We start from the raw sequence: 19,469 nt of genomic DNA on the forward strand, positions 1-19,469 counted from the left end.
ACCCCCCGAAAATCCAATCAATGCCATAGGACTGTTATAGGCTGAAGTTCTGTTGCAACATAAATCAGCCCACTACAAATGACACATTGTGACACATGATCTGCAGTCGTTTCGATAAAACATGTAATTATGTGTTTTGAGATTGGAAGACTGACACACCATTTACTTTCTATTACTCATTCATTATGCCTCCCATGGGAGAGGCCTTGGGTGTCCCAAAACATAGGGAACTTTCTTTTGCCTTTAATAATTACAATCAGGCTGCATTGATATTAATCTTAGGCCCTTTAATAGGTTCAGGTTCAGGTAATCCGATGTCAAGAGTTAAAAATAAACTTATTTTATACTATATTGAACTACACAAATTGAAATGTATGTTACCCACTTTAAGCCCAATTCAAAACTTAAAAACGATAACCAATCTGTATACGTAACAACAAGTTGCAGCGAATTTTGTCGCAACATATGTCATACTGATACAAATTCATAATGTATTGTAACGACCCTGTAACTTGCTCCTCCAAGCGAGCTAACTCTCTTGGCGCGGCTTGTTGCTTGTCTACTGAGTTGGAGTCCGGGGTTCGACTCCAGCTCAGGGTGTGAAACGTTACATTGGTGTCAGAAGTGGTCGAGGACCGCTGGAGCGTGCCCTTACGTGAGGGACGTGAGGGACGCGAGGGACTCGAAGAGTGAAGCGTGGGGGTGCGCTTCAGAAAGGAGGGGTTAGTGTAACGACCCCCTGCAAGAGGTGAGGGGCGCTCTTATCATCATACATCGTCATATGACATTCCGTGCTCAGCCAATCAAATCATTCCCGTGGTACACACAGACACACAAGGCTGAGCATGGGAGGAGCTGGCGCCCCTCGAAAATAATACTCGATCTACAAACTCACAGCGTGTCGCTTGTTGTGAGCTTGTAGATCAGCTATTTTCTAGATTTTGAAAATGCCCAAATAGGGCATCGCAGTCCGGCCCCCTTTCATGACGACGAGCGGCCTGGAAGAGAATTTCCCATTCATTTTTTCCCATAGACGTTTCAGAAATGACCTTTTAAGCCTCGGACAAAGCCAACTCGGATCGTGACAACTCATGACAATAAACATGTTTTTTTTTGCAACAACAAACAACAACAAAAATGTCGTACCCTAATCTTTTCTTCTTCTTTCTTAATGCTGCATTCATATGGAATCAGGCAAGCGGTAGACGGCAAACGGCAAAGCCTGCTGGACGCCGGCACGTTACGGTAAAAAGATCAAATATTTTAACGTCATTGATGCCGTATGTCTGCCGTTACCGGTTCTGGCTGCCGTGCCATCCTGTTCCGTTCACCATCCTGCTCCCTCCCGTCCACTAAAATGACTTCCGGTTTTCCGTCTACCGCTTGCCTGATCCCATGTAAATGCAGCATAATTATTTGTTCGGGCCCAAAACATTTTCTTTGTTGTCATGAGTTGTCACGATCCGAATTGACTTTGTCCGAGGCGTACACACACGCACACGCACACGCACACACACACACACACACACACACACACACACACACACACACACACACAAATTATATTCAAATCAATCACAATGTTCAATATTGGGGATGAAAAGATGTCTACCAAAAAGATATGTACTATGGGCAAAAGCTACCCTATGATATCCCCAAAAAACCACACCAGTCGCGCATGCGCACTGAGCATCACATTCACCACATTGGGAGATTCCTGCTGCCTGGAACTCTCGGAAGTTTAGCCCAAGTTGTAGTGATTTAGCCGAGCGAGCTAGCTGACCAGAAAAAGACGACCCGACCGGAGTCAAAAAACTTGTTTTTTTCGGACAGGAAAGTGCACTTCGGCCGACTTTTTCCTCCACACATTGGACCACGGAGGATCGTTGATGGATTTACGCCGTCTTTCGTCGCCTTGTTTCCCGCAGTATGAGCGTTAGGCACCTTTTGAAATAAGTTGTGATTGTTTTTTTTTTGGCGCTCGAGCGAACGCAGAGGAAAGATGGAGGATATGTTGGTCTAGCTAAGCTAGCTAGTAGCAGGCTAACGCTAGCTGGCTGTGGCTAGCTGGTTGGTTGACTGACTGGGGATAGCTGTTTTGTCACAATAACCTTTGGAGTTTTTGAACCGTCTTTTTTTATATCGGGAGAAAGTTTGGATGCTTTCGTTCAACCTCACAACGGTAAGAACTGTTTTCACCTAAGAACAGTTATTTTTATTTGTTTTTTACTGTATGTATGGTGGCTGCCTGCCTACCAGACGTTTAGCTAGAAGCTAAATGCGTTGGTGTATCCCCATTCCCCAGCCAGCCGCTGTAATCTCGCGCAACCAGACCTCCGTTTTTCAATACATTTCAGTCTGGTGGTTACGCGAGATTATAGATTATTAGCTCTGTGTGCTAACTAGCTGCCATTTACACTATCGTACCACTCACTGCAGTGAATGGTACTACTTACTTACTTGCAAGTTTCAAAGTTGTCCTTTAAAGAGTAATTAATTTTTCCATGTGTCAGAGTTTTCCCCAAGTTGAATAACATTTTGCCGGCGCGACTCAGTCGAGTCTGACTTTTTGTTGTTCATCTGATTTATCTTGTCTACACGACTGGTAAACACCCCTAGCTGGCTAACAGCGAAACACTTTTGTTAATATTTTGAAGATAAATTAAATTGCATAGATTGATTGTTTGCAAGTTATTATAGACCATTTTATGTGTATACAGACAGACAAACGTAAAGCATCTTTGGTCCTTGACTCCCTTTTATCATCATTTCAGACCGTCAACGCAAAGTATTTTCTCTCCGTAAATATGTTCGCATCTTTTGCTGACTGGTCACTTGAAAGTTGAATCCACCTCACTCCCAGTAGTAGTTTTACACAAATTATGTTTTGCTTGCTGTATTGAGTAATAAACGGGTAATTCTTGATGTACATTTGTCCGGAGTCTGCTGCTTGCTTGGGTGTACATTTTGGCTAATAATTTATACAGGCTACCACCTCTCTGATTTGTCTCCCCTCCCCCGTACAGAATTGTTGTTCATGTTGGGGAAAGGTCAAAAATCATGAGTGTCCCTCAGCCTCTGAGGATGGAACCAGGGGTACTGGTGGCAGGATTTAGGTGAGCAGATCAACATTAAATACTTTTTATTTGTTATGAGTCAAATGAATGGCATACAACTGAGGATCTTGGGGAAAGCTTGAATTGTATTCAAGACCATTGGGGGAAAATATGTACTCTTAACCATTTTGTACTCAACGCTCGTATAGTAGTTTCTGTTGTTAAAGAGTATTTAATGGCTTTATGCCATGAACCTACTTGGCAGTCAAATCGCTGTACAGCTGTTATGTCGAATTGAATTGAATAGAAATTTAATAATTGTTATGCAGTGAAAATCAACCAAGCTCTTCATATCCACTCAGAAATAACTTTTTCTAATAGAAGATTGGTTGAAACTCTGTATGTTTTATCTTGTTTAACTCGCACAGAATGCTTTGGGATCATCAGTGTGATTTTACAATTTGAATTTGATTAAAAAAAAAACGTTGACATTTCAGACATCTGATGGTGCTCTGAAGAAGCCATGGGTAGCTGTTTAAGCTGTCCAGAGAAAGAGTCGATCCCAGATAATCATCAAAGCAAATTCAAGGTGAGTGCCTGCCGTTGCCTGTCTCAACATCATCGTCATAGTGAGTGGGAGTCTTGTCAACCCACACCCAGGATTATTCACTAATGACTGTGGTTTGCTTGTTTCAACTTTCAACCACCAAACCAGCTTATACCGCTTACCCAATACCTAACTAGATGTGAGAACAAACTCCTGCTCCCTCCACTCCCTCTTTTGTGTTTAAAATGTTATTTGTGAAAAAAGTGTGGGGCGGGAATTGGCAACAGCCAACTAACCAAAATGTTAGTTAATTTTGGATGTGGCTGACTAAAATTCTATTTTTTACCAGCCATTGTGGCAACATGGCCACTGTTTATAGTTCTTTTCTAATCTCTAAAATGTAGGGTTTTGTAAAGGGGAAAAAAATAAAAAGGGCGAACTGACCTGTAGTTTTGGTTAATGGATGAAATGTTAAAGAGTGGCCCGGGCCGGCCTAGCGGTCCGGGCACCTAGGCTGCTAATCCTAAAAAATATCTTATAAAATATGTTGGAGTAACCAGAGAAACAGGCCACGCCTTCTACAAAGATTTCAAAATAAATCAAAGTGAGATGGAGGTGTCTTGGGGAAGTATCGGGCTTGGGTGCACTCGCTAAGTGTCAAAGACCCCCAAATTGACACTAATTAGACCATGGACCCCCATTAGAAAATATATGCCAAGGAACCCCCACAAGAGAAGATGTTTATGGCTCTGGCAGTGATTTTATCTATCTATATCTAAATCCCGGAGCAGTTGCGCAAAGACCCGCCCTTCAGCACTGTTTAATGCAATGTAGTCGTGTGTGTTATACGTTTATTTTGTTGAATTACTCATGACAAAGTTGTAAAAGTCAACAGTATAGCAGCACGCTAGCAGACAATACACTAGTTCTGTCTTTAAATTATTATATTTTCACAATCTGATACAGATACGCCGGCTACTTTCTAATCCTTTGATAATTCGCGCGACAGATGTATGCATGTACGGTAGTTTCATGTGACGAGCTTAAACTATAGTGTATTTAATTAAGAAGAAGATGATCAGGTAAAATAATAAAATGATTGAACTAGTGTATTGTCTGCTAGTGTGCTGCTTGCTTATGTTATGGATATACATACTGTTGACATTTACAACTTTGTCAACAAAAATACTTTGCACAACGATTCCGGCATTGGAAAGTAAGCGTGGTTTTAACCTATTTTCATTTCAAGGGCCCCAGGTTTGACCTGAATCAGGCTACGGTATTTATTAATCTATATATAATGGCATTTCTATCACAGGGACCCCCAATTTATATTGTAAAATCAAAGTATCAGGTCCATTTGTACACTCTCAGAGTTACAGATCCATAAGAGTCCATTTGGTTCCAAACTATTATTTAGCTGTGGACCCCCTGTACTAACTGGAACCCCCTCAAGGACCCCTGGGGGTCCCCGGACCCCACTTAGGGAACCACTGGTATAGATGTATGGGCAGGATAGAGTTGCACTCGACATAACTGAATCTGTTCTAAACCGCGGCACCTCGAACACACCTTGTCAAACCTACGCAAACCTCAAACTACAAGATCACCTTTCAGATTCGTCATGACATCATGACATGTTTGATATAATTGTGGACGGCGAGCCCAAATGTTTGTGGGGGTTCGACCTGGAGGCTGCAGATTAACCCTTAAAACCCCCCACATGCGACAAGAATGTAACGCGTGAATTCACGGCCATCTGCTCGACATTGTGTTTTTTTAGACGGGCCTGCATTTTTGGTTTTAGGATATCGTTGCTGTTGGGAGGAAACCTCATAACACAATTTTAGATTTTGTAGATTTTCTTTTGGCATAAATCCGTGCCATTCTTTACATCTGTGTTGTTTCGGAAATATTGAACCAATGGAAAGTATTAAAAAGTGCTTTGGACAAAACCTCTTAACTCCATTCCAACTAAAAATGTCTGCTAAAGCAACTAACTCCACCACCTCTCCCCCTCTCATGGAAGTAATTGACAATATATAAAGCCACAACACCAACTTTGATGAGGCTGTATTGCTTTGTTTTAAAAATATAAGGTTTTCTTAATTTCCTGAAAAATATATATTTTTCATTTCCTGAAAAATGAACATTTTGGAGTTATGAGGTTTCCTCCCGACAGCAGAGATATATTCTGGGAGGTGTTGAAATCATGACTAGGGATGACATGTTTTATCATAATGTGTTGTTCAAGTTACAGTTCAGGCATAGTTTAGTGTACTCTTTAACTACTATCCCTGGTCTTACACTAGAGTGATTCAGTAATGTTTAACCCATTCTGGGCGGGAACCCCTTTTGGTGTTTCAAGCAGTATGTTATACTTTAGCTATTTTTGAAAAATCAAATCCAGATAATTCTGGGGGTCCTTGACGTGAAAAAGGTTGAGCACCACTGACATAGAAACATACCTTTTTCAAAAAGCTGTCAGGATTTAGGGCCGATTCATACTCCTATTTTAGAGCCGAATAAAAGTCGGTTCGGCGCTGTAGAGCCTACAATGTGACGTCATTTGAGGTTCGGGGGGGGGTGGGTACCGTCCTAAAGTCGGCTCTTCGGTGCTACTGGAAACTTCTGACGAGCCGAAATCATTTCGGCACTACAGCGCCGAAACAGAGGAGTATGAATCGGCCCTTAGAAGACTAAAAAAAAATCTGATCTCGGGTCTAAAAATCTGTGTACTCTAACCACTATGCCTGTCCACACTAAAATGGGTTTAGTAATGTTAATGTAATACAACTGTACCTTTTCCTATGTCTCTCAAAGTTTCCGTGTTAAATTTAACTTGATCTCTAATCCCAGGGCAGGAAACAATATCCCCCCCCCCCCCCCCATCATCTACAGTAGCTGGTTCTTCCCCAAATTCACCATTATTGACAGCACACAAGATTTGTCATTGAATTGAATTGCACTCCTGATGATGGTTGCCTGTTAAAGTGGCTGATTAAATTGAGTAACTAAAGGCCTATTCATAGATACTCCAGGTTTAGGTGATAACCTGACCTCCGAAAAATACAACACGACGTCTTTATCGCCTAAAAGTGGATTCTGAATAAGCCTTAACAAGCTACAGGCAAACTTGACCGACCTCTTCACGTTTTGTCCCCTTTCAGTGATGTGAATAGATTTTTCATGAGTCCCGGGATGCAGGGGTGGTCTTTTAGATGAGTCCCACTTCAACGTTAGGAATCATATTTTGCCATTTTTTAACAAATTGCAGCATTGAACTCCCATTCCATTGTATATGGTTATTATGTGGTTATATTCATGTAGAAAACAGAATAAGAAATAATAATTATTATAACTAAAGCTAGGAAAATAAACAGTACAGTAGTGCATCCTGTGGATGCAGAGGTCGTCGTTTTATTGCATCCCTTATTCCCTTAACTATACTAACTGTGTTTTGGGATGCAAAATGCACCCTTTTTTAATCTCTGTCTGTCTATTCTTTTTACCAAGTACCACCAGTCTGTTATAATTGTGGCTGCCTGCCACAAAATTAAAGAGTGATTTTCTGCATTTCAGAGCATTTTTATATAATATTTGCTACATCCTAAAAACGGAACAATAGGATTCAAGTTCATGTCATGTGTGATTCATACAGAGTAGAAACATGTTTTTTTTCCTTTTTTGTGGTGCAACCACTCCCTTACGGAGCTATGTGTGTGGGTGGCTGGCTGGGTGCGTCTGAGCACGAAAACAGCACGGTTGTTTTTCACCACCTGTGTGCAATCTAGCACATATATATGGTGATTTCGGGTGTGCCAGTACAGTACAGTAGAGGGACCCCCACATGGTAACTGTCATTCCTCAACTGTTTTGGACGCGGGGTGGCTCGCCGGAATCGGGCCGGCACCCTGGGTGCGTTCCTGTGGGTCTGGAACTTCCGTTCCATTTGTAGAATCTGGTCTCGGGTCTTAAAGTGCGGTGTTAATTGTGTGTCCATCAGGTGATCAACGTGGATGACGATGGGAACGAGCTGGGCTCGGGCGTGATGGAGCTGACGGAGGACGAGCTGGTCCTCCACACGCATCGCCGTGACGACGTGAGGTGGCCGTACCTGTGCCTGCGTCGCTATGGCTACGACTCCAACCTCTTCTCCTTCGAGAGCGGCCGGCGCTGCCAGACCGGACAGGGTACGTCACGTCTCACCATGGGAAATCACTGTGTTTTTCAGTGGTAGGGGTGCAACATTTAATGGGGGTTTTTTCTTTTTGGTTAATTGTCAAAAGAAAAAGTGAAAACGGACGATCAGACAAGCTCACAACCATTGTTTGAAGTATATAAAATAATTCATTCAAGTTTTATTTATGCTCTAAATGACACTTGAGTTATTAAACTCATTTTCCGTGTCGTCGAGTAATACGATATCATATAAAAAACATCACAATACATCAGAAGATCAGGAAAAGGAAAACAAAAGGTATACAAAATGCTAAACAATCTAAAAACGGTTACTTATTGTGGGGGTCTGTATGCTCACCAAGGGTTTAAAACGACTCGAGGGTACCAATGTGGTCAATTTTAATGTAGTTTGCTGGTCATTACATGTATTAGGGCCACAGAAGCTAAAGGTTCAGAGTTAACTTTTGGTACCTTGAAATTGGCGTAATGACTTGATCTGGTGTGTTAGGGCTCAGAGTCCCTTTTCAGAAAAGATGAGATGTATTTAGAATAATCTCCAGGCATGGCTTTATACAAGAACCGGTGCCAATGTAGTTGTCGTCTCTCTGTCAGGGAGGACCATCCGACCTTGTTATATAAGATACATTGGTGAGTACCACAGCTATCACCCGTAATAAATCTAATCAATGGTGAGTACCATAGCTATCACCTTTAATAAATCTAATCAATGGTGAGTACCATAGCTATCACCGGTAATAAATCTAATCAATGGTGAGTACCATAGCTATCACCCGTAATAAATCTAATCAATGGTGAGTACCATAGCTATCACCGGTAATAAATCGAATCAATGGTGAGTACCATAGCTATCACCGGTAATAAATCTAATCAATGGTGAGTACCATAGCTATCACCGGTAATAAATCTAATCAATGGTGAGTACCATAGCTATCACCGGTAATAAATCTAATCAATGGTGAGTACCATAGCTATCACCGGTAATAAATCTAATCAATGGTGAGTACCATAGCTATCACCTTTAATAAATCTAATCAATGGTGAGTACCATAGCTATCACCTTTAATAAATCTAATCAATGGTGAGTACCATAGCTATCACCGGTAATAAATCTAATCAATGGTGAGTACCATAGCTATCACCTTTAATAAATCTAATCAATGGTGAGTACCATAGCTATCACCTTTAATAAATCTAATCAATGGTGAGTACCATAGCTATCACCGGTAATAAATCTAATCAATGGTGAGTACCATAGCTATCACCGGTAATAAATCTAATCAATGGTGAGTACCATAGCTATCACCGGTAATAAATCGAATCAATGGTGAGTACCATAGCTATCACCGGTAATAAATCTAATCAATGGTGAGTACCATAGCTATCACCGGTAATAAATCTAATCAATGGTGAGTACCATAGCTATCACCGGTAATAAATCTAATCAATGGTGAGTACCATAGCTATCACCGGTAATAAATCTAATCAATGGTGAGTACCATAGCTATCACCTTTAATAAATCTAATCAATGGTGAGTACCATAGCTATCACCTTTAATAAATCTAATCAATGGTGAGTACCATAGCTATCACCGGTAATAAATCTAATCAATGGTGAGTACCATAGCTATCACCTTTAATAAATCTAATCAATGGTGAGTACCATAGCTATCACCTTTAATAAATCTAATCAATGGTGAGTACCATAGCTATCACCGGTAATAAATCTAATCAATGGTGAGTACCATAGCTATCACCGGTAATAAATCTAATCAATGGTGAGTACCATAGCTATCACCGGTAATAAATCTAATCAATGGTGAGTACCATAGCTATCACCCGTAATAAATCTAATCAATGGTGAGTACCATAGCTATCACCCGTAATAAATCTAATCAATGGTGAGTACCATAGCTATCACCCGTAATAAATCTAATCAATGGTGAGTACCATAGCTATCACCGGTAATAAATCTAATCGATGAGTGATAAACAGAGTCTAGGGATTTAAGAGTGGATGCTTGATATAATTTATTCTGTGGTTAACTGATTGTTGATATATAATTAATAATATAATTGATTATTCAATAGAGGGTAATGCACGTGACATCATCATACCCAGAAGTTATGCAGGAATGCCTACTGAGTGGCAAAAAAACTACTTTCTGGCTTTGACAGCCCATATACATCCAAACGGAAAAGTCCTACCTGATTGCATTAAATGACGTTAAACTCACTTTGCCACTAACTTTATGCATACCCTCTATTAATTGGAAAAGTAATCGTTGGAATAATCACTAAGAAAATCATTGATAGTTGCAGCCCTATTTTGTTCAGCGTCGCCCTCCTAGGTATTCACAATCATCACAATGACAATTTGTACTAGACTTGGGGGAGTGGTTTGATTGTTATGAGTTTACTGCATTGAACATTGCTGCGTTTCAGCTCCACTCACTCATTTATCAGTGTATAAATGTAAAAACATTTTTGCCATCATCACTGAGATATAGTGCATATTAATGTACTAATGTTAAAAGCTTTGGGGTCTCATTTACTATATATATATATACACACTCCTCAGTGGGTGTGTTGTTGATTTGGTCACATACTATTCGATGTCTGTGTAGTTGCGACATCTAGGGATGCACCGAAAGGGAAATTCTTGGCCAAATAAAACCCAATTCCGAATATGATTAATATTATATATTTTCTCCTACCATTGCTGTCATGGCCATACCTTAAAGCTACCTGAGTTATGGCAAAATAAATGGTTATGCCAAAACTTAACTTAAATAATAATCACTATTATGGGTCCATAAAACATTTATTCAGCTCTTTTGAATGCATTCATTGCATACACTATTTGGTGATATATTTTCAGCCTATTCGGGCCGAAACTGAATAGGCCGAAAATGCATTTTTAGCCATTTTCTGCCGAATACTTTCTGCGGCCAAATATTCGGTGCATCACTACTAGTGACATCCACCTGCTCAAATAACTTTATTTCCAGCCAACAACGGTGTGATTTCTTTTGCATTGTCGAGCTAGCCAAATCTATCACAAATCACATGTTTTCTGCTACTGCCATGACACACCTTTTTTGCCATTGTTTTTGGACCCCATGCTTTCTCAAGGATGAGGTGGAGAGAGAGAGAGAGAGAGAGAGAGCTTGGGGTTTGTAAAGGGGTTCAGTAGGTTCTTGTGTGCGGTAAGTCTCAGGCACGCTGTCTGTGTTCCAATCCTTTCCTCCCCCCTCATCTCATAACATGACCACCCAATACTGTGGAGCTGCCATCCAGTATTGATCCCTCTGACTGTACATACATGCTGGTTGTGTCTGTGTGCTGTTCTCATTGGACTGGGATGGAATTCTACCGTTTTTTTATAGTGTTGTCGTGTGTTTATTTTCCCCCCTCCCAGTGTGAAGTCAGTGTTGTTTTTTTGTAGCAAGTTTTAGTCCTATAGTCTCTTGAATAGTTTTAATTTAGTTTTAGTCACATTTTAGTCACCTGGAATGTTTTAGTGTTGTGTCGACTAGATTTAGTCGACTAAATGTCATAAGATTTTAGTCGACTAAATCTACAGTTGATTTAGTCGACTAAAATGTATTTTGGCGGGCCTTGATGCCGTCGTAATGGCTGATTTTACAGACCTGCTATTTTCAGCATGCAACCAAGTGTAAAATGACTTATAGTGGATCTCTTGTCCACTAGTCCCTAGTGACATTTTAGTCCAGTTTGTAGCTGTTGACGAAATTGTCAATACACTTAGTCTTAACTAAATGAAAACTTACGTTTTCATTTAGTTTCCATTTTTCGTCTTAGTTTCAGCCGACGAAAACAACACTGGTGTGAAGTGTTATTTCCTTGCAGTTTCAGTGATTATTATTATGGGTCTCCAGTGTGGTTTGGTTTGTCCTTGGTGTGTTTCCATACCCTTGGTTCTGTGTGTTCTCTCTGGTAGCTGACTGTGTTCGATAGCACTGCACTCATTGTCTCCTTTAGCACTTTAAACCTCGTTTTTTTAATCCTATTGAGACCTGAGCCCAGATTGTTCCTGGAAAAACCTATATTTCTATATCGGTAGTGCTTAAACCTTTCCATGTCAAGGACCACAAATATTATATGAATTTGGCCGCTGACCCCCATCTGAAAATATGTTGTCCCAGGGACCCCCCCCCCCCCCCCCCATATTTGAGTTAAAAGCGCTGTGAAAGAAGTTTCGCACACATTTAATGAGAGATCTACAAGCTCATAGCCACGCTATGAGCTTGCATATCTGCTATTTTTCAATAGCTAAAGTATAAAATAGTGCTTAATGTTGTTAAATGCTAAGGTGACACAGATGCGTTCCAGGTCTTAATGGGTTATAGCAGATCTACAAGCTCACAACATGTCGCATCGCAGGCTTGTAGATTGTCTGTTTGTTGCTGCGTGACAACGTGTTTGTCGTGACTCGTGTGTGAGTGACACTGTTGTACTATAAAGTACAAGTCAGGCTTATAAGCGGATAACTTCACCTCTATTTCACTGTTTGAGATCACCTAGTTTCAGCTAAAAAAAATTAAAATAATAATTTGTATTTCTTAAATATATGCCCCTTTCTGCTTACACCACAATTATACAATTTCTATAATCGCAGTGTACTTTTCATTATTGCGACCGTTATTACCGTCATTAATTCAGTATTATCTCCAGATCTTTTGAGTATCAGTTATCAGATTTTTTTTGAGCAGAAGGCTAGATTGTTATTACAGTCTAGTTCAATTATATTTAAATGAAGGGTACATATACATGAAGGCACTGAAAGAACAAATCTCGAATATTTATGTAAAATTGTCAACAAAATGAGCACTGAGAGGGTGACAAAGATGATGATGTGTGGGACCCTGTACTCTTTTGATGCTCACTTATCGATTCCCGCTCTGTGTGTTTTTTTCGCGTAGGGATCTTTGCCTTCAAGTGTGCTCGGGCCGAGGAGATCTTCAACATGCTGCAGGAGGTGATGCACAGCAACAGCATCAGCGTTGTGGAGGAGGCTGTGATTGACCCCAACCACCAGCACACACCTCACACTCCTGCAGGTGTGTTACTGTACATTATTACATGGTCTTGGTTGAATGCTTGATTCCGATTGGTCATTGGCTGAATTCAGTGGTGAGTTATGTGTTGATAATGAGCGCTCCGCTCTATAAAGCCCAACACACACAGTCTGTGAAGCGGGTGCGCAGCGACGCAGCACAGGCGCTGCCACGCGGAAACGCCTGGAAAATAGAACAGTGGCGTATCGTAGCGTCAGGCGAGGCATGAACACGCGTCGGACGCCGCCGGTGTGGGATATGTTCATTGAAAATGACGGAGGCGGCTGTTTTGACGCGCAGCATTCGCAGACGGTGTGTGTTGGGCTTAACAGACCTCTGCCTAATCAAACCCTCTAAGCACCATCTGCATGGCTTTCACCCCGCTTGATTTACTGCTGTTTCCAACATGACAGCCATGTAAACACACACACTAGTCACACACAATGTCATTTACAGCTAAACATTGCTCTCAAATGTTTTTGAAAACATTGGAGCGAGAAATAGACGAAGCAGGACCCGAAAATAGATTATATTTGATCAACTCACTTCAAATAGAATCAGTGCTCCAGCCCTCCAGCTGGTGGCCAGACGCAGCCAGCGCGAACGAGTAGAATCCTTTTTTTTGTTGTGTTTTGGATTAATTTATGTTAGGTAGCCATGTAATAAGCTGGATAATATCTGGCTAGGTGGTCATTGTCGGGATATAATTCACCTTCAGGGAGTTTAACCACCTTCGCCTCTGTGGCTAAACTCCCTGTCGGTGAATTATCTCCTGACAATAACCACCTAGCCAGATATTATCCCTTACGTAACGCACACACACGCAGACGCACACACACTTTCACTTCTAGTGATTTTTACTAGTTGCCTCGTTTACTAGTCGACTATTTGTTTAACTACCTATTATGTAAATTATAAAGAATATATATATATATATATTTGTACATTTAAACTGTACATTGGTGACTATAATATAGAATTCTAGCTGATCTTGAGGCCTACAAAAACGGGGGGGAGAAAAACTAGTCAACTAGTACGAACAAGGTCAACTAGTGGATTTACTAGTCGACTAGTTGCTTGAAGCCCTAACACACACACACACGCACACCTGCAGGTATTCATCTTTACAGTCACACACCTGCATGTACACCAGAGTGGTATTACAAGTACATTAGTCTGTCTGTCTGGAGGGTAATTTGCCTTCTCCTACATGGCTCTTTGGCCGCCATAACTTTCCGTGTCATCTTTGTTTTTTTTATTTAAAGGCAATTGTGCAATACAAGGGGGCCGGTGAGTTTAGAAAGTTATTAGCCTAAAAAAAAGAGAAACTAGATTTGAGTTTCTACCTTGGGTACACTCAGACATACCACATATTTCAACAGTTCATCACATACATTCCTGCAGGCACACATGAAAGCACATGCACACCCGCCTGCGGGCAAAACACACACACACACACACACACACACACACACACACACACACACACACACACACAGAAAGGAGAGTGAACATTCCATTAACACATTCTGGGCGGGAACCCCTTTTTGGTGTTAGCTATTGAAAAACAGCAGATCTACAAGCTCATAGCGCACCACCGAGTGGCGCGCTACGAGCTTGTAGGTCTGCTATAGTTTTTTTAAATCGAAGAACGACTGACATAGAAACATAGCTTTTTCAGAAAACTGTCATTTTCAAACAGACATTTTTTAGAATCTGATCTCAGGTCAGAACGGGTTAATGACTGTTGCATCACTGCGTGTGTGTGTGTGTGTGTGTGTGTGTGTGTAGCTATGGGCTACTCCGTGCCCACGGTGCCAAACGGTGTGACCAGGATCCCGTCGGTGGGCGAGGCGCCGTCCCACCCCTCCACCCGCCACCCGTCTGTGGCCAGCACCCGCCTCCCCTCGGTGGGGGAGGAGTCCACACACCCTCTGCTGGTGGCCGACGAGGCGGTAAGACCTAACAGTGACACGCAGATTAACTTGTTCAGTCGCAGCAGCCAGGGCTGTTGTTTCTGGCAGCAGCACATTTAGATTTTTAGTTTTTTAGTCATTTAGTCTCTTGAATAGTTATCGTTTTTAGTTTCAGTCACATTTTATTTTAGTCACCTGGAATAGTCTTAGTGTGTTAGTCTAGTTTTAGTTGATTAAATATCATAGGATTTTAGTCGACTTAAATCTACAGTTTGTTTTAGTCGACTCACATTTTGGCGGGCCTTGATGCCGTCGTGATGGCTGTTTTAACGCTTTGTGAAAATGGCCGATCTACAAGCTCACAGCTTGATCGGCTATTTTCAGCTTGCAACCACGTGTAAAATGACTTGTACTGGATCTCTTGTCCACTAGTCCCTTCCTAACATTTTAGTCTAGTTTTTATTTGTTGACGAAATTATATATATATTATATATATATTTAGTCTTAGTTTTTGTCATAGCTTAGTTTTCATTTATAGTTTTCGTCGTTGGAAAAAGGTAGTCGACATTTTTTTTGTTTAAGTCGACGAAAACACTGGTTGCAGCAGCAGTAGTAAGTGATATTTCGGACTGTAGGAACAACAGTCGTAGAAGCAGCTACTATTGGGAACCCCTTTTGGTGTTTATAGCATTATGTTGTACATTAGCTATAGACAAATAGCAGATCTACAAGCTCATAGCTTGTAGATCATAGGCACAAGCTTGTAGATCTGCTATTTTTTAACTCACTTTGCTTCTGGGGGGGGGGGGGGGGGTCCCTGGAACAACATATTTTCAAATGGGGGTTGGTGGCCAATTACGTATAATTTCTGGGGTCCTTGACATGAAATTGTTTAAGAATGACTGACAGAAAGCATTCTATTTGGTGGAAAGACGGGAGAACGTAAATTCTGAACAAAACCAGAACCATCTTTTACTAGGGCCTTCAAATACAGTACTTTTCTAACAAACGAAAGGCAATTGACCTTTTTACCAATAAAGTAATTTTAAAGAAAATGTTAACTGGTTTGTACCGTCACTTTAAAGGTTAGTTTTGTTTACCGGGACAGGGCTGGTTTACACTTTTAGCCCGACAGACATGTTTGTGCCAGCATGGATGATTACATTTATTTCTTGATCGCATCTTATCTTGATTGTTTAAACATGACGTCATGGGCCGCTGTGCTCAATAACAGGCTTGTTAAGCCCAAAGCTTATTGATAACGGGTACTCAATAAGCTTATTGACAACGGGTACTCAATAAGCTTGTAATCTGAATTTTTTTGTGTATGATAAGAGCGCCCCTCACTTCACACGGGTGTGTTCTTCTTTTTTATTATATATGTTGCGTCAACATTTCTTCAAAGTCATGGATATGTCTTAGATGTTAGAATTGTGTTTGTATAACAGTCTTCTCGAACAGTTTTATTTTTGTACCTTCAAACTATGAAAACAAAAAACACATTAAAATTAAGTCATTAATGTTGGCTTCCTTGAAGGCAGGAAAAGAAACATTCAAACCCCTAAAAGAAATGCTGGTATGCTTTGTAAAATGGACAGCAGTAATGTGTATGTGATTTGTCAAATTAAAGAACGATGACAGAATAATGACGTGTACATATATTGCAATAACCTCTGCAGATCCACACCTACGTCAACACCACGGGTCTGCTGGAGGATCAGCCCAGCCCGCTGACGGCCACCACCCCTCTGGAGAGCCCCGGCTCCCCCCGGTCCCAGTGCCCCCCGACGCCCCCTCCTCCCCCCCGGGGGGTCCGCACTGAGCCCCTGGGGGCCCTGCCCTCCTCGCAGCCCCCGCCCCCGCCACCGGGGGAGCCCCAGGTACTGATGGAGCCTGAGGGGGTGCGCTTCGTGCTGGGCCCCACCCCCGTGCAGAGGCAGCTGATGGCCAAGGAGAAGGAGAAGCATCTCCAGCCCCCCGGGGAGGGGGAGGAGAGCGCCGGGGGGGAACCCGGGTCAGAGACTAACGGCCACGTGGACGCTCAGCAAAGTGCCGCAGCGGTGGAGGCGGAGCCGGCCGCGGTGCCGCCGCCGGCCGCCCACCACACACACTCCAACGGCTCCGCTGCCCCCGCCGCGTCCTCCAGAACCTCCCCCACCTACGTCACCCCCACCCCCCCCTCCTCCTCCTCCAACCCGGCCACGGCTCCCCGGCGCCACCGCCCGCCGCCCCTCACGCCGGCCGCCGACGTGGTCCAGAACGTCAACAACTCGGCCCAGCGGCGGACGGCCCTGCTGGACTACGAGAACCTCCCGGCGATGCCGCCCATCTGGGAGCCCCGCAAGTCCGCGGAGGAGGAGGAGAACGGCGGTGGCCGCGGTGGCGGCCTGAAGACGCCCTCGGTGAACGGCTACAACCACCACCACCATCACCACCACCACCACCACCACAGCCTGCTCCACCACTCCTACAGCCACCCGCTGTCCGCCTCGCTGGAGCCCTCCCACAACTACGTCAACACGGAGAACGTGTCGGCGGCGCCGCTCAGCGCCCACCGGCCCGACACGGCCCGCCGCACGGGCCGCGCGGCGGAGGGACCCACCATCTTCAACTTCGACTTCCGCCGGCCGCTGCCCTTCGGCACCATGGGCGCGGCGGAGCCGGCCAAGACTCTCAACTACATCGAGGTGGAGATGGACGCCGGGGGCGGGGCCAGCGGGATCTGCGTTGGCGGCAGCAACAAGGGCGGCGGCGGCGCGGCCTCGGACGGCAGCAACCCCCACACGCCGCGCACGCCCACCTCCCCGCTGCACCCCAGCACGCCCACGCGGCGCACGGAGCTCTACGCACTCATTGACATTGAGCGCACGGCCGCCATGTCTAACCTGCAGAAGGCGCGGCCGCGGGACGACGGCACGTCGCGCAAGACGCGGCACAACAGCACGGAGCTGCCCACCAAAAGCACTGTTTGACCTACGACCCCCCCCCCCCAACCCCCCCTCCATCCCCCCCCACCCCAATTAAAGGACCACTTTTCAACCTATCTTCATATAATAAGTCCTCATAATAATCGTGAAAAAATGGCACAATATTTTTCTACTCGGTCTATGTCTCATAGGAGGTCTGTGGCAGTTCAGAAACCATCTTCCAGTGACATCATCGATGGGGAATACAAGCTAATAAAAACTGCAGGCTTTCTAGTCCTGAAAAGTTGCTATGCGAAAATGGAAGCCATCGTTCTCACGATAATGAAAATCTAAACATTTTTGTAAAAGAATCTTGTTTAAAAAATAATCTGCCTAATGATGATGTCACTGGAAGACGGTTTTTAAACTGCCCACAGCCCTCCTATGAGACACAGACTGAGTAGAAAAAGAATCGTGACATTTTATCATGATTATTAGTGAGGACCTATTATATGAAGATACGTTGAAAAGTGGTGAAGTGGTCCTTTAACACTTTGCCTCTAAATACGATACACACGATCGGCACAAACGGAATGCCATCTTTATATTCTTATAATGGAGAGACTTTGAAAAGATGCTGAATATTGAGAGACTCCGCGAGGAGGGAAAAAAAAGTCTTAAGTTAGTTAACAGACTTCTCTTTTTTTCTTTTTTTTTTTTTGCGTGTGGTTACCTGTAAAAAGGAAAAGTTCAGGTAGACCAAAAAAGAAAGACAAAAGAAAAAAACAAACATGTAAACCCTAGGTACTTGCCATATACCAATTTATTCCTATGGTAATATCTGCATACCTCTTTTTCCTTCACTCATTCTACAGTGCATTTTGGGTTTGTTTATTATGTTAATAAGACCTCCTCCTCACCCATTCCCTCTCCTTATATGGTACAAATCAGTATTACTGAGCAAAGCATTCCATTTAGCCTTTTTTTTTTATTATATATGATTCACTACATGCTGCTGTAATTTCAGTATCTAAGGATGACATGGTACACTACATTATGTTTCTGACTATGTACAGTAGATTCTGGCACAATAAATGTCTGTTCTGTTTTTATTTGTACTTTAGCCCGATTAGAGGCCTGTCTTTTTTTTCTTCTATTTTTAAAAAGAAATCTCATTATCTAGTGAGATTGCCCAGTTACTTCTTATCGTGTCATGCAGCAGGCTGCCTTGGGGGCGTGGGTGGGGGGGGGGGGGGGGTTTAGTGATGGGACCTGGGCTAAGTCAAGGAAGCTTTGAGAAGTAAGAGTGGTCAGATGACTGGGCTGCACCATGACACTTTCATGGACACTTTCATGGGAGCCAAGCTACCCGGAAGTCTATTTTTATAGAGGTATGGTATCTAAAGAGCACAAAGTACCTTTTCTGAACGTACCAAGTATAGTGAGACTTCCCACCGTTTCCTGTCTGGCAGCCAAATATCGCGATACTTCGAAGCCAGAAACTCAGATGAAATTATATACTGTGCACATCGAAAAGTAAGTGATTAGAAAACAACCTGATTTAAATTCCTGAACCGATTATATGACAAGGGTCTCAATTGTTCATAAATAATGTTTGTTATGAGCTGGTCCAGCCAGCTCCATTCACTGCCATGTGTTCATTGCACTTCCGGTGTGAGTTTGGATCCCATGAAAGTGTCATGGCGCAGCCCAGTTACGTGACCACTTCTCGTCCTTCTCAAAGATTCCCTGGTTTAAGTAAAT

General features: G+C 42.9%; 1 protein-coding gene across 1 annotated transcript; it reads left to right on the forward strand.

The window, feature by feature from the left end:
* Positions 1–1,740: 1,740 nt before the first annotated feature.
* Positions 1,741–18,828, forward strand: LOC308314744 (fibroblast growth factor receptor substrate 2-like). Its single transcript, XM_080762412.1, has 7 exons — positions 1,741–2,182; positions 3,027–3,116; positions 3,554–3,645; positions 7,610–7,796; positions 12,749–12,886; positions 14,675–14,838; positions 16,479–18,828. The coding sequence occupies exons 3-7, from the start codon at positions 3,580–3,582 to the stop codon at positions 17,769–17,771; spliced, it is 1,848 nt and encodes a 615-aa protein (XP_080618538.1). The 5' UTR covers positions 1,741–2,182; positions 3,027–3,116; positions 3,554–3,579; the 3' UTR covers positions 17,772–18,828.
* The last annotated feature ends 641 nt before the right edge of the window (positions 18,829–19,469 follow it).

The sequence above is a fragment of the Protomyctophum bolini genome (assembly GCF_963924005.1).
Source record: "Protomyctophum bolini genome assembly, chromosome: 4".
Classification (NCBI taxonomy): domain Eukaryota; kingdom Metazoa; phylum Chordata; class Actinopteri; order Myctophiformes; family Myctophidae; genus Protomyctophum; species Protomyctophum bolini.